Genomic DNA, 14,364 nt, shown 5'->3' on the forward strand with positions numbered 1-14,364 from the left:
GCCGCCCAGTTCATGGGCGGTTTGGGACGGGCGGCGGCCCGTGCCATGGAACCAATTTTTTTTTTAAAAAAAGGATTGTGCTGGGTGCTACGTAAATGCAAGTTTCGCTTCTCTTCACAACGAGGTGGCGGGGAGGTGGAATTAACGGCGGGAACTCACCAGGTTCTGAATGAGAATCTCCAGTTCCTTGTGGGCCTGTTTTATCGCCTCCTCCTTTCCCACGATGGTGATCAGCTCCTGGTCCCGGTCGTCTGCCGCCGGGAAAATGATGCGGGCCCCTGTGCGGTCGCGCACCCTGCGGATGTTCCCGCCGCCCCTTCCGATGAGGAACTTGTGGTATTCCGGCCTTGCGTGCAGCTCCACGGTACAGTTGTTAATTTGCTGCGGGGTAGGACGACACAATTAATCTCAAACCACCCCACTGTGCTCTTTCCAACACGGTCTCATAATCCCAGCCGCTCTCCCAATTCCTCTGGTTAGCGACCCTTCCGTCACCGGGACCGGTCTCCCCAGCCCTATTCCATCAAAACCCTTCATGATCCCGAAAACCTCCGCCTCTGGGCCTTGTCTGCTCGAAGGAGAATAGTCCCAGCTTTCTCCACATTCAACCCCCATCTCCTCATCCCTGGTTCCGGTCTGGTCAGTCTCCCCTTCCTCCTGTCCCAAGGCCTTGACATCCATCGGGAGCAACGGTGCCCAGGAATGAGCACCGTACTCCAGCGCTATGGAGCAAGAACCTCCTTGCGTGTGCACTAGTCCCCTATTCACAAAACCAAGGACTCCCGTGTGCTTTTTAGACCCCCTCAATGAGTTCTGAGAGGTTGACTGTGGGATGGACAAGAACACACGAAGTAGGAGCAGGGAGTGGACCACTCGGCCCGTCCAGCCTGCTCCGCCATTCAATACTATCCTGGCTGACCTTGGGGCCTCGACTCCATTTTCCCACCCACTCCCCGTACCCCTTAATTCCCGGGGAGATCCAAAGTCTTCCCCCATCCCACAGCCTTAAATGTATTCAACGATGGAGCTCCCACAATGCTCTGGGGTGGAGAATGCCAAAGGTTCACAAACCCTTTGGGTGAAGAGATTTCTCCTCAACTCAGTCCCAAAATGGCTGACTCCATCCCAAAATGGCCGACTCTGTCCCAAAATGGCTGACTCCATCCCAAAATGGCTGACTCTGTCCCAAAATGGCTGACTCCATCCCAAAATGGCCGACTCTGTCCCAAAATGGCCAACTCCATCCCAAAATGGCCGACTCCCTTATCCTAAGACTGTTTCAGATTCCCTGACCAGCGGGAACAATCTCTCCGCGTCCTCCCTGTCAAACCCTTTAGAATCCTCAATGGGATCGCCTCTCATTCTTCTAAACTCCAGAGAATAAACCCAATTTACTCAGCCCCTCATCACAGGACAACGCCCTCATCCCGGGGGCCAATCTAGTGAACCTTCGCTCTCCTCCCTCCAATGCAGGTTTAACCCAAAACTGCGCGCACTGCTCCAGATGCGGTCTTGCCAAAACCCTGTAACAACTCAAGCAATATTTCTTTATTCTTGTACTCCAATCCTCTTGCATATTTAGCTGGCTCTCTCCAGAACAGCAGCCCACTCCCCACCTCTTTCTCCCTCTCGTCAGGTTCCTCAATTCCCTCAGGAAAGCCTCGATGGAACCTGCCTCCGCCTCACTCTCGGGCAGCGCCTTCCCGATCCTAACCCCTCGCCGGGTGAAAAGGGTTCTCCTCCCGTCTCCCTCGCTCCCTTCACCAATCCCCTTCAATCTGTGCCCCTCTCGTTCTCAATACTCCCACTAATGGGAACAGTGTCGCCCCAAATCTACTCTGCCCAGAGGGTCTGGAACCCGGGCTGGAAGGGGCAGGAAGGCCACCCACTGCTCCGCAAGGCCTCCTCGCGGAATTCGCTAAACGCGGCATGGCGATGGAGTCGGTAGGCTTCAAAAAGATACCCCATAACGCCAACCTCAGGCAGCTCTCCAGTGCTGCAGACAGGTTCATACGTAAAATTAACAGAAGTACCTCGGGGCCTTATGGTGCGATGATGGCGGAAGAGGCAGTGTCTGTGGAGGGGGGGGGTTAAGGCCAAGTTGGCGGAAGGAGTTGGGGTTTGAGCTGGAGGAGGGGGTGCGGTGTGAGGTTCTGCGTCGGGTGGAAGCAACATCATCATGTGCGAGGTTAGGGCTGATACCAGCTGAGGGTAGTCCACAGGGCCCATTTGACCAAATCCAGGGTGAGCAGGTTGTTTGCACGTGTGGAAGATGAGTGTGAGCGCTGTGGGAGGGGCCCAGCCAACAATGTACATATGTTCCGCTCGTGTCCTAAGTTGTGCCGTTCCGGGTCTCCTTCTCTTAAGGTTAACGTGCAGGTTCAGTCGGCAGTTAGGAAGGCAAATGCAATGTTAGCATTCCTGTCGAGAGGGCTAGAATACAAGACCAGGGATGTACTTCTGAGGCTGTATAAGGCTCTGGTCAGACCCCATTTGGAGTATTGTGGGCAGTTTTGGGCCCCGTATCTAAGGAAGGATGTGCTGGGGCCTTGGAAAGGGTCCAGAGGAGGTTCACAAGAATGATCCCAGGAATGAAGAGCTTGTCGTACGAGGAGCGGTTGGGGACTCTGGGTCTGTACTCGTTGGGGTTTAGAAGGATGAGGGGGGATCTTATTGAAACTTACAGGATACTGCGAGGCCTGGGTAGAGTGGACGTGGAGAGGATGTTTCCACTTGTAGGAGAAACTAGAACCAGAGGACTCAATCTCAGACTGACGGGACGATCCTTTAAAACAGAGATGAGGAGGAATTTCTTCAGCCAGAGGGTGGGGAATCTGTGGAACTCTTTGCCGCAGAAGGCTGTGGAGGCCAAATCACTGAGTGTCTTTAAGACAGAGATAGATAGGTTCTTGATTAATGAGGGGATCGGGGTTACGGGGAGAAGGCAGGAGAATGGGGATGAGAAAATATCCGCCATGATTGAATGGCGGAGCAGACTCGATGGGCCGAATGGCCGCCTTCTGCTCCAATGGCTTAATTGCACAATTCAAAGCCACGATGAGAGAACAAATGCCTTTGAGTGAGCATTTGATGGCCCAAGGGGCCTTTCCTCATCCCTGCCCTTTCTGAAAAAATGAAAATTGCTTATTGTCACAAGTAGGCTTCAAATGAAGTTACTGTGAAAAGCCCCTAGTCGCCACATTCCGGCGCCTGGTCGGGGAGGCTGTTACGGGAACAGGCTGTTCTTGTGTGTAATCACAGCCTTCAGGTACTGCTGTCTCCCAGTCCCAAAGATCGGAAAGGTAGTGAAGGAGAGGAGGGATAGCTACCAATCAAGTATCTATCCAGAACTCTGAAATAAGAACAGAAAAACTGCTGGAAATAGCTCAATGCAGCTATGAGATCTTCAGATCTCGGTTTCCAGCTGCATTTCATTGATCACACTTATTGCATCAACCTTCATGCAGTTTCCACCATAGTCTTTTGCTCATGTTTATAGTTGGGCTGTAACTGTGCAAACTGTGCCACCCTGTGAGGGTAAAATCAAGCCAACTAGCTTCCTATGAGTCATTCAAGGTGCCATGAGAAAATTATTTCAAGCAACATTTTTTTTCCCAAGTAACTGAAATTTCCCATCTCCAAAATAAATCACTAAATATCACCACCCTTTCCTTCTCCTTTAAGGCACTACTTACAGCCTCCTGACCAGGCTTTCGGTCACCTGCCCTGATATCTCCTCACATGGCCCGGTGCCGAATTTTGTTTGAAAATGCTCCTGGGTCACTATATGAATGGACACGGTTGTTGGGATACCTTCTCCTCGGCCAGCTGAAGCAGCTGTTTCCTTGCTTTCTCCACTTCCTCCACGGGACCCCTGATGGTGACTTTGTCACTGCCCGAGCCTTCAGAGGGGAAATGGATGTGCACTCCTCCGCAATCCTCCATGAGTGACCGCACCAAACGCCCCTTGGCACCTATCAGGGAGTTGTGCAGCTTGGCAGGGATCGAAACATCCACTTCCTTGATGTTCGCCTGTGGCAAACACAGCAACAATTAAACAGAGATACCCAAGCACACATACACACGCGCGCACACACACACAACCACACACTTACAAACTGTCATATGAGAGTACCTTTAAGAATAGGGTGTTTATCAAATAGCTGCAGTGATGTCAGAGTGTGAGTGGAGCCGGGTCGGAGAATCCTCGGTGGGCAGCGTGAATCCCGCCCCGCCGCTCCGACGCCGGCTGCCGTATTCTCCTGTGCCGGTTTTTGGGCAGGGGCGGGTTTACGCTGCGCCGGTCGGGGGCCACTGGCAGTGCCCTCCCCCCGGCAATTCTCCGGGCCCCGATGGGCCGAGTGGCCGTCGTTTCCTGGCCAGTCCCGCCGGCGTGAAATGGACATGGTCCATCAAGGTGGGACCTGGCTTGTAGGCCGGATAGGCGAGTCCTCGGGGGGACCCCCACGGTGGCCTGGCCCGCAATCGGGGCCCACCGATCTGCGGGCGGGCCTGCGCCGTGGGGGAACCCCTTCCTTCCGCGCTGGCCTCTGTAGGGCGCCACCATGGCCGGCGCGGAGAAGAACCCCCCTGCCCATTCGCAGGAAACACGCCGGCCGGTCTGCGCATGTGCGGAACTACGCCGGCCCTTCAGCGCCGATTTGCGCGGCGCCGACCCCATCCGGCGCCAGCCTAGTCCCCCCGGAAGTGCAGAGGATTCCGTAACTTCTGGTTGGCTCGACGCCGGAGTGGTTCGCGCCGTTCTTGACGCCGGGCCATCCTGCCGATTGTGGGAGAATCCCGCCCCGATCTCTGTGCCAAAAAGGGTCTTTTGTCTTATGGATGTTAAGAAGGAAAGATTAAGGTTTACTTATAGAATAATTGTATCTGTGGGGAGGATTGGTGTTGATAGTTGTTACGATGTTTACTATGGGTTTGTAAAATGTTAACTGGATTCATAAATAAACATTGTTTTAATTTAAAAGTACTTTAATTCTCTGTCGCATCACACCTGTAACGTAGGCCCATGTGCTCCCCACAACCACAATCTAGTAAATGTTGTGGGTCAGGTGAACTCCGTGATACACTTTGGGGTTCTCTCAACCCTGGCCCATAACAAAACACAATACACATCTGTTACCGCTCCCAACTTTCAGAAGGCTGCCTGCAGGGGACACAGACAATGCTCATGTTACTAACATCCGTAGCTGTAAGAGAAGACAACTTACAAAACTGATGTTGTTTTAAAAAGCCGTGGCCCACTCTAGTGTACCTCTGAAGGGGAGCAAGGTGTGGCTAATGTTATGGGCCAGGGTTTAAAACTCCAAAGTATGTTGTGAAATACACCTGACCTACAACCTTCATGTTGAATTTGGTTAGGATGAGCACAAGAGCATTCAACTTGAGGTGTAATTCAACAGTCTTCCAACACCTTAATCAAAACAAGCTTTATTCTAATAACTTAGTTAACATTTATATATATACATAAACAAACAGCAAGAATTTTTTATCAATTACAGATATAAAGATACCACCCAGCTACAGTAATCTATGTATAACACTTGATGAATTCCCCCTTAACTGTTCCAATTCAAAAACAAAATCCCCCAAAACCCCTTTTCAAGGGCGTGACCCAGCACTCTGCATTCTGACTTGAATAAGACTGGCTTTCCCTGAGATTCTGACCCCGTCTCACCAGCAGATGTGACTCCTTCCTGAGAGCAAACCATATCTGTTAAGTTCCCAAAGCAGGTAGCTATAATCAATGTTTTTCTTTTTACTGGAACAACTCTTTGAAACGAAAATAGAGCGAGACAGGCCAGAAAACTTATTTTCTCTGCCTTCAAAACAGCAGTCAAAACTGAAAGGGAAACCAAAATCAGCTCACGCAGCCACAGCCCAGCTCCACCCACACAATGACATCACTGAAGCCATGCGATAAGACAAAAACCTTTCTTCAAGGGGCACTCCCAAGGCAGTAACAACATTCGCACTTGGTCTCCAGAACTGAAGGTTTGGGTTACTCCATCTTTTCCCGTGAGAATTCCAACTCAGGCCTTGTCACTTGGCATGTCTGACTGAGCCTGAACCGAAACTTGCTCGTATAGTCCGACAGATTTGGCGGGGGTATCACCCGCCAAACACTTTTTCTTTCAAACACGTTAAAGGCCCACGCACAGAGTAGCCAAACCAACTCAGGTGGTCTGAATCCCAATGATTCCTGGACTATCGGCGATTGACGGCACTGTGGCACAGCGGTTAGCACCGCTGCCTCACAGCGTTCGAGACCCGGTTCTATTCCACCCTCGTGTCACTGTCTGTGCGGAGTCCGCACGTTCTCCCCGTGTGTGCGTGGGTTTCCTCCGGGTGCTCCGGTTTCTTCCCACAGTCCAAAGATGTGCAGGTTAGGGTGGATTGGCCGTGTTAAATTGCCCCTTGGTGTCCAAGAGTTAAGTAGGGTTATAGGGTTGCAGGGAGGGGAGTGGGCCTCAGTAGGGTGTTCTTTCAGAGGGCCGGTGCAGTCTCGATGGGCCGAACAGCCTCCTTCTGCACTGTAGGGATTCTACGAAACATCAAGAGATGTACACCTTCACCCCGACCTCGTTCAAATTCACAGCAGTAAGTTCCTAACATACTTTTTTTTTTTAAATTTAGAGTGGCCAATTCATTTTTTCCAATTAAGTTAGTGTGGCCAATTCACCTACCCTGCACATCTTTGGGTTGTGGGGGCGAAACCCACGCATACACGGGGGAGAACGTGCAAACTCCACACGGACAGTGACCCGGGGCCAGAAAGTACTGGGCATCGTCCCTCAATATGGCGAGCGGGTGGAAAGCATTCTAATCATCATCAGACAAAGACACCACGCTCTCCCGTAATAAATGGCTCATACTCTTCAAGAACTGGCTCCCACACCCCCACCCCCGTCACGAGCAGGTGTTGCCACTGCGTTAGTCTTCACAACGAAACTGGAAGAAGACCTAACCTTTTCCAGGTGAGCTGAACTCTTCAACGGGGCTTTTGTCTCGTGCTTCACACAATCCCCTGAAGAGGAGATCTCCAGGATTCAGCACATTCGCATCAGTTACCACAGCTGCTCCAGTGGCCTCAAGAACGTTTTATTCATTTATTTATAAGTAACCGAGTTATCAGGGAGATTCCTTTCGAAGTCCTCCACGAGCAACACCCCACTGCGTTTTTTAAAGTCTAGAATTTATTTCCATAGAATCCCTACAGTGCATTCGGCCCGTCGAGTCTGTACCGGCCCTCTGAAGAGCACCCTACCTAGGTCCACTCGCCCGCCCCTTCCCCGTAACCCCATCCAACCGGCACATCTCTGGACACGACGGGGCAATTTATCACGGCCAATCCACCGAACCTGCACACCTCTGGACTGTGGTAGGAAACCGGAGCACCCGGAGGAAACCCACGCAGACACGGGGAGAACGTGCAGACTCCCCGCACACCCACCCGAGGCTGGAATCGAACCCGGGCCCCTGGCGTTGTGAGGCAGCGGTGCTAACCACCTTTCCTGATAGTCACACCCCCTGTCAAAGAGGCTGCCTTTCTCTCTGGCAAATTCAACGCAAATCTGGCCCTCCTGCTCTCCGACAACTTGTAAAGCGCTGTCGATACGCTTCAGGAACGAGCTGGCACTCTCCCGTGTCTTCGTACCGCAATCTTTGCTCGGTGGACAAGGCTGAATAGGCTGGCCGAGCTTCACCAGTCAATACACATTGCAATAACAGAGCCCAGACTTCCCTGCGGCCAATTCAAAAGTGCAAAAAATACTTCGCCGCTTCTTGGTCAAGAGGCGTCTGTCTAAAGTGCCGGCTAACCATCAAAACTGGATGTGAGGGTTGCTTGGCCACGAGCACCCAATTCAATCTCTCACTCGCAATGCTGAACCCACCTCTAGTTTCTTACTTTCAAGCTCAGGTTGAAGCTCTGTACCTGAAGGCGTTGAGGACGACGATCTCCCATTCTCAGCGAGTACGCAAGTAAAGCATTGAGCTCAACCAACGCTTGCGCTAAAACACGTTTTGCTTCCTTTTTACAAGATTTCCAAAGAACAACGAAAGGTAGAGCACAGGAAGAGACCCTTTGGCCATTCAAGCCTGTGCCGACTTGATTTTGACTTGATTTGTGGTCAGCAGAGCCGATGGGCAGCACTTTCAAACCCACATTAAATTGTTCAGAAGTTCAATTAGTAATAAACTCGTCAAGTACATAATCCATGTTCCTTTAACGCAAACTAATCAAATACCTCGTCAAAAATAGAGATTATAGCACCTCAAACAGACCCGTCCCCACCAGTACTGTACCCCAGTGTTATACAGTAACAGACCCGTCCCCACCAGTACTGTACCCCAGTGTTATACAGTGACAGACCCGTCCCCACCAGTACTGTGCCCCAGTGTTATACAGTGACAGACCCATCCCCACCAGTACTGTACCCCAGTGTTATACAGTGACAGACCCGCCCCCACCAGTACTGTACCCCAGTGATATACAGTGACAGACCCGTCCCCACCAGTACTGTACCCCAGTGATATACAGTGACAGACCCGTCCCCACCAGTACTGTACCCCAGTGTTATACAGTGACAGACCCGTCCCCACCAGTACTGTACCCCAGTGTTATACAGCGACAGACCCGTCCCCACCAGTACTGTACCCCAGTGTTATACAGTGACAGACCCATCCCCACCAGTACTGTACCCCAGTGTTATACACTGACAGACCCGTCCCCACCAGTACTGTACCCCAGTGTTATACAGTGACAGACCTGTCCCCACCAGTACTGTGCCCCAGTGTTATACAGTGACAGACCCGTCCCCACCAGTACTGTACCCCAGTGTTATACAGTGACAGACCCATCCCCACCAGTACTGTACCCCAGTGTTATACAGTGACAGACCCGTCCCCACCAGTAATGTACCCCAGTGTTATACAGTGACAGACCCGTCCCCACCAGTACTGTACCCCAGTGTTATACAGTGACAGGCCCATCCCCACCAGTACTGTACCCCAGTGTTATACACTGACAGACCCGTCCCCACCAGTACTGTACCCCAGTGTTATACAGTGACAGACCCGTCCCCACCAGTACTGTACCCCAGTGTTATAGTGACAGACCCATCCCCACCAGTACTGTACCCCAGTGTTACACAGTGACAGACCCGTCCCCACCAGTACTGAATCCCAGTGTTATACAGTGACCGACCCATCCCCACCAGTACTGTACCCCAGTGTTATACAGTGACAGACCCGTCCCCACCAGTACTGAATCCCAGTGTTATACAGTGACAGACCCGTCCCCACCAGTACTGTACCACAGTGTTATACAGTGACAGACCCGTCCCCACCAGTACTGTACCCCAGTGTTATACAGTGACAGACCCGTCCCCACCAGTACTGTACCCCAGTGTTATACAGTGACAGACCCGTCCCCACCAGTACTGTACCCCAGTGTTATACAGTGACAGACCCGTCCCCACCAGTACTGTACCCCAGTGTTATACAGTGACAGGCCCATCCCCACCAGTACTGTACCCCAGTGTTATACACTGACAGACCCGTCCCCACCAGTACTGTACCCCAGTGTTATACAGTGACAGACCCGTCCCCACCAGTACTGTACCCCAGTGTTATAGTGACAGACCCATCCCCACCAGTACTGTACCCCAGTGTTACACAGTGACAGACCCGTCCCCACCAGTACTGAATCCCAGTGTTATACAGTGACCGAACCATCCCCACCAGTACTGTACCCCAGTGTTATACAGTGACAGACCCGTCCCCACCAGTACTGAATCCCAGTGTTATACAGTGACAGTCCCGTCCCCACCAGTACTGTACCACAGTGTTATACAGTGACAGACCCGTCCCCACCAGTACTGTACCCCAGTGTTATACAGTGACAGACCCGTCCCCACCAGTACTGCACCCCAGTGTAATACAGTGCCAGACCCGTCCCCACCAGTACTGTACCCCAGTGTTATACAGTGACAGACCCGTCCCCACCAGTACTGTACCCCAGTGTTATACAGTGACAGACCCGTCCCTACCAGTACTGTACCCCAGTGTTATACAGCGACAGACCCGTCCCCACCAGCACTGTCCCCCAGTGTTATACAGTGACAGACCCGTCCCCACCAGTGCTGTACCCGTGTTATACAGTGACACACCCGTCCCCACCAGTACTGTACCCCAGTGTGAAACAGCGACAGACCCGTCCCCACCAGTACTGTACCCCAGTGTTATACAGTGACAGACCCGTCCCGACCAGTACTGTACCCCAGTGTTATACAGCGACAGACCCGTCCCCACCAGTACTGTACCCCAGTGTTATACAGTGACAGACCCGTCCCCACCAGTACTGAATCCCAGTGTTATACAGTGACAGACCCGTCCCCACCAGTACTGCACCCCAGTGTTATACAGCGACAGACCCGTCCCCACCAGTACTGTACCCCAGTGTTATACAGTGACAGACCCGTCCCTACCAGTACTGTACCCCAGTGTTATACAGTGACAGACCCGTCCCCACCAGTACTGCACCCCAGTGTAATACAGTGACAGACCCGTCCCCACCAGTACTGTACCCCAGTGTTATACAGTGACAGACCCGTCCCCACCAGTACTGTACCCCAGTGTTATACAGCGACAGACCCGTCCCCACCAGTACTGTACCCCAGTGTTATACAGTGACAGACCCGTCCCCACCAGTACTGTACCCCAGTGTTATACAGCGACAGACCCATCCCCACCAGTACTGTACCCCAGTGTTATACAGTGACAGACCCGTCCCCACCAGTACTGTACCCCAGTGTTATACAGCGACAGACCCATCCCCACCAGTACTGTACCCCAGTGTTATACAGTGACAGACCCGTCCCCACCAGTACTGTACCCCAGTGTTATACAGTGACAGACCCGTCCCCACCAGTACTGTAACCCAGTGTTATACAGTGACAGTCCCGTCCCCACCAGTACTGTACCCCAGTGTTATACAGTGACAGACCTGTCCCCACCAGTACTGTACCCCAGTGTTATACAGCGACAGACCCGTCCCCACCAGTACTGTACCCCAGTGTTATACAGTGACAGACCCGTCCCCACCAGTACTGTACCCCAGTGTTATACAGCGACAGACCCGTCCCCACCAGTACTGTACCCCAGTGTTATACAGTGACAGACCCGTCCCCACCAGTACTGTACCCCAGTGTTATACAGCGACAGACCTGTCCCCACCAGTACTGTACCCCAGTGTTATACAGTGACAGACCTGTCCCCACCAGTACTGTACCCCAGTGTTATACAGTGACAGACCTGTCCCCACCAGTACTGTACCCCAGTGTTATACAATGACAGACCTGTCCCCACCAGTACTGTACCCCAGTGTTATACAGTGACAGACCCGTCCCCACCAGTACTGTACCCCAGTGTTATTCAGTGACAGACCCGTCCCCACCAGTACTGTACCCCAGTGTTATACAGTGACAGACCCGTCCCCACCAGTGCTGTACCCCAGTGTTATACAGCGACAGACCCGTCCCCACCAGTACTGTACCCCAGTGTTATACAACGACAGAGCCGTCCCCACCAGTACTGTACCCCAGTGTTATACAGTGACAGACCCGTCCCCACGAGTACTGTACCCCAGTGTTATACAGCGACAGACCCATCCCCACCAGTACTGTACCCCAGTGTTATACAGCGACAGACCCGTCCCCACCAGTACTGTACCCCAGTGTTATACAGTGACAGACCCATCCCCACCAGTACTGTAACCCAGTGTTATACAGTGACAGTCCCGTCCCCACCAGTACTGTACCCCAGTGTTATACAGTGACAGACCCGTCCCCACCAGTACTGTACCCCAGTGTTATACAGTGACAGACCCGTCCCCACCAGTACTGTACCCCAGTGTTATACAGCGACAGACCCGTCCCCACCAGTACTGTACCCCAGTGTTATACAGTGACAGACCCGTCCCCACCAGTACTGTACCCCAGTGTTATACAGCGACAGACCTGTCCCCACCAGTACTGTACCCCAGTGTTATACAGTGACAGACCCGTCCCCACCAGTACTGTACCCCAGTGTTATACAGTGACAGACCCGTCCCCACCAGTACTGTACCCCAGTGTTATACAGCGACAGACCCATCCCCACCAGTACTGTACCCCAGTGTTATACAGTGACAGACCCGTCCCCACCAGTACTGTACCCCAGTGTTATACTGTGACAGACCCGTCCCCACCAGTACTGTAACCCAGTGTTATACAGTGACAGTCCCGTCCCCACCAGTACTGTACCCCAGTGTTATACAGTGACAGACCTGTCCCCACCAGTACTGTACCCCAGTGTTATACAGCGACAGACCCGTCCCCACCAGTACAGTACCCCAGTGTTATACAGTGACAGACCCGTCCCCACCAGTACTGTACCCCAGTGTTATACAGCGACAGACCCGTCCCCACCAGTACTGTACCCCAGTGTTATACAGTGACAGACCCGTCCCCACCAGTACTGTACCCCAGTGTTATACAGCGACAGACCTGTCCCCACCAGTACTGTACCCCAGTGTTATACAGTGACAGACCTGTCCCCACCAGTACTGTACCCCAGTGTTATACAGTGACAGACCTGTCCCCACCAGTACTGTACCCCAGTGTTATACAATGACAGACCTGTCCCCACCAGTACTGTACCCCAGTGTTATACAGTGACAGACCCGTCCCCACCAGTACTGTACCCCAGTGTTATTGAGTGACAGACCCGTCCCCACCAGGACTGTACCCCAGTGTTATACAGTGACAGACCCGTCCCCACCAGTGCTGTACCCCAGTGTTATACAGCGACAGACCCGTCCCCACCAGTACTGTACCCTAGTGTTATACAGTGACAGACCCGTCCCTACCAGTACTGTACCCCAGTGTTATACAACGACAGAGCCGTCCCCACCAGTACTGTACCCCAGTGTTATACAGTGACAGACCCGTCCCCACGAGTACTGTACCCCAGTGTTATACAGCGACAGACCCATCCCCACCAGTACTGTACCCCAGTGTTATACAGTGACAGACCCGTCCCCACCAGTACTGTACCCCAGTGTTATACAGTGACAGACCCATCCCCACCAGTACTGTAACCCAGTGTTATACAGTGACAGTCCCGTCCCCACCAGTACTGTACCCCAGTGTTATACAGTGACAGACCCGTCCCCACCAGTACTGTACCCCAGTGTTATACAGTGACAGACCCGTCCCCACCAGTACTGTACCCCAGTGTTATACAGCGACAGACCCGTCCCCACCAGTACTGTACCCCAGTGTTATACAGCGACAGACCTGTCCCCACCAGTACTGTACCCCAGTGTTATACAGTGACAGACCTGTCCCCACCAGTACTGTACCCCAGTGTTATACAGTGACAGACCTGTCCCCACCAGTACTGTACCCCAGTGTTATACAATGACAGACCTGTCCCCACCAGTACTGTACCCCAGTGTTATACAGTGACAGACCCGTCCCCACCAGTACTGTACCCCAGTGTTATTCAGTGACAGACCCGTCCCCACCAGTACTGTACCCCAGTGTTATACAGTGACAGACCCGTCCCCATCAGTGCTGTACCCCAGTGTTATACAGCGACAGACCCGTCCCCACCAGTACTGTACCCCAGTGTTATACAGTGACAGACCCGTCCCCACCAGTACTGAATCCCAGTGTTATACATTGACAGACCCGTCCCCACCAGTACAGTACCACAGTGTTATACAGTGACAGACCCGTCCCTACCAGTACTGTACCCCAGTGTTATACAGTGACAGACCCGTCCCCACCAGTACTGCACCCCAGTGTAATACAGTGACAGACCCGTCCCCACCAGTACTGTACCCCAGTGTTATACAGTGACAGACCCGTCCCCACCAGTACTGTACCCCAGTGTTATACAGTGACAGACCCGTCCCTACCAGTACTGTACCCCAGTGTTATACAGCGACAGACCCGTCCCCACCAGTACTGTACCCCAGTGTTATACAGTGACAGACCCGTCCCCACCAGTACTGTACCCCAGTGTTATACAGTGACAGACCCATCCCCACCAGTACTGTACCCCAGTGTTATACAGTGACAGACCCGTCCCCACCAGTCCTGTACCCCAGTGTTATACAGTGACAGACCCATCCCCACCAGTACTGTAACCCAGTGTTATACAGTGACAGTCCCGTCCCCACCAGTACTGTACCCCAGTGTTATACAGTGACAGACCTGTCCCCACCAGTACTGTACCCCAGTGTTATACAGCGACAGACCCGTCCCCACCAGCACTGTACCCCAGTGTTATACAGTG

General features: G+C 52.7%; 1 protein-coding gene across 5 annotated transcripts in view; it reads right to left on the reverse strand.

Moving 5' to 3' along the window:
• hdlbpb (high density lipoprotein binding protein b) overlaps window positions 1-14,364 on the reverse strand; it is a 644,718-nt gene that overhangs the window by 73,032 nt on the left and 557,322 nt on the right. For all 5 annotated transcript variants that reach the window (XM_072493463.1, XM_072493462.1, XM_072493459.1 and 2 more), the window contains 2 exons: window positions 3,814-4,032; window positions 160-381 (listed from right to left, as the gene is read on the reverse strand). In XM_072493463.1, the coding sequence (XP_072349564.1) occupies window positions 160-381; window positions 3,814-4,032 (441 nt within the window). The remainder of the gene's footprint in view (window positions 1-159; window positions 382-3,813; window positions 4,033-14,364) is intronic.

The sequence above is a fragment of the Scyliorhinus torazame genome, chromosome 31 (genome assembly GCF_047496885.1).
Source record: "Scyliorhinus torazame isolate Kashiwa2021f chromosome 31, sScyTor2.1, whole genome shotgun sequence".
NCBI lineage: Eukaryota > Metazoa > Chordata > Chondrichthyes > Carcharhiniformes > Scyliorhinidae > Scyliorhinus > Scyliorhinus torazame.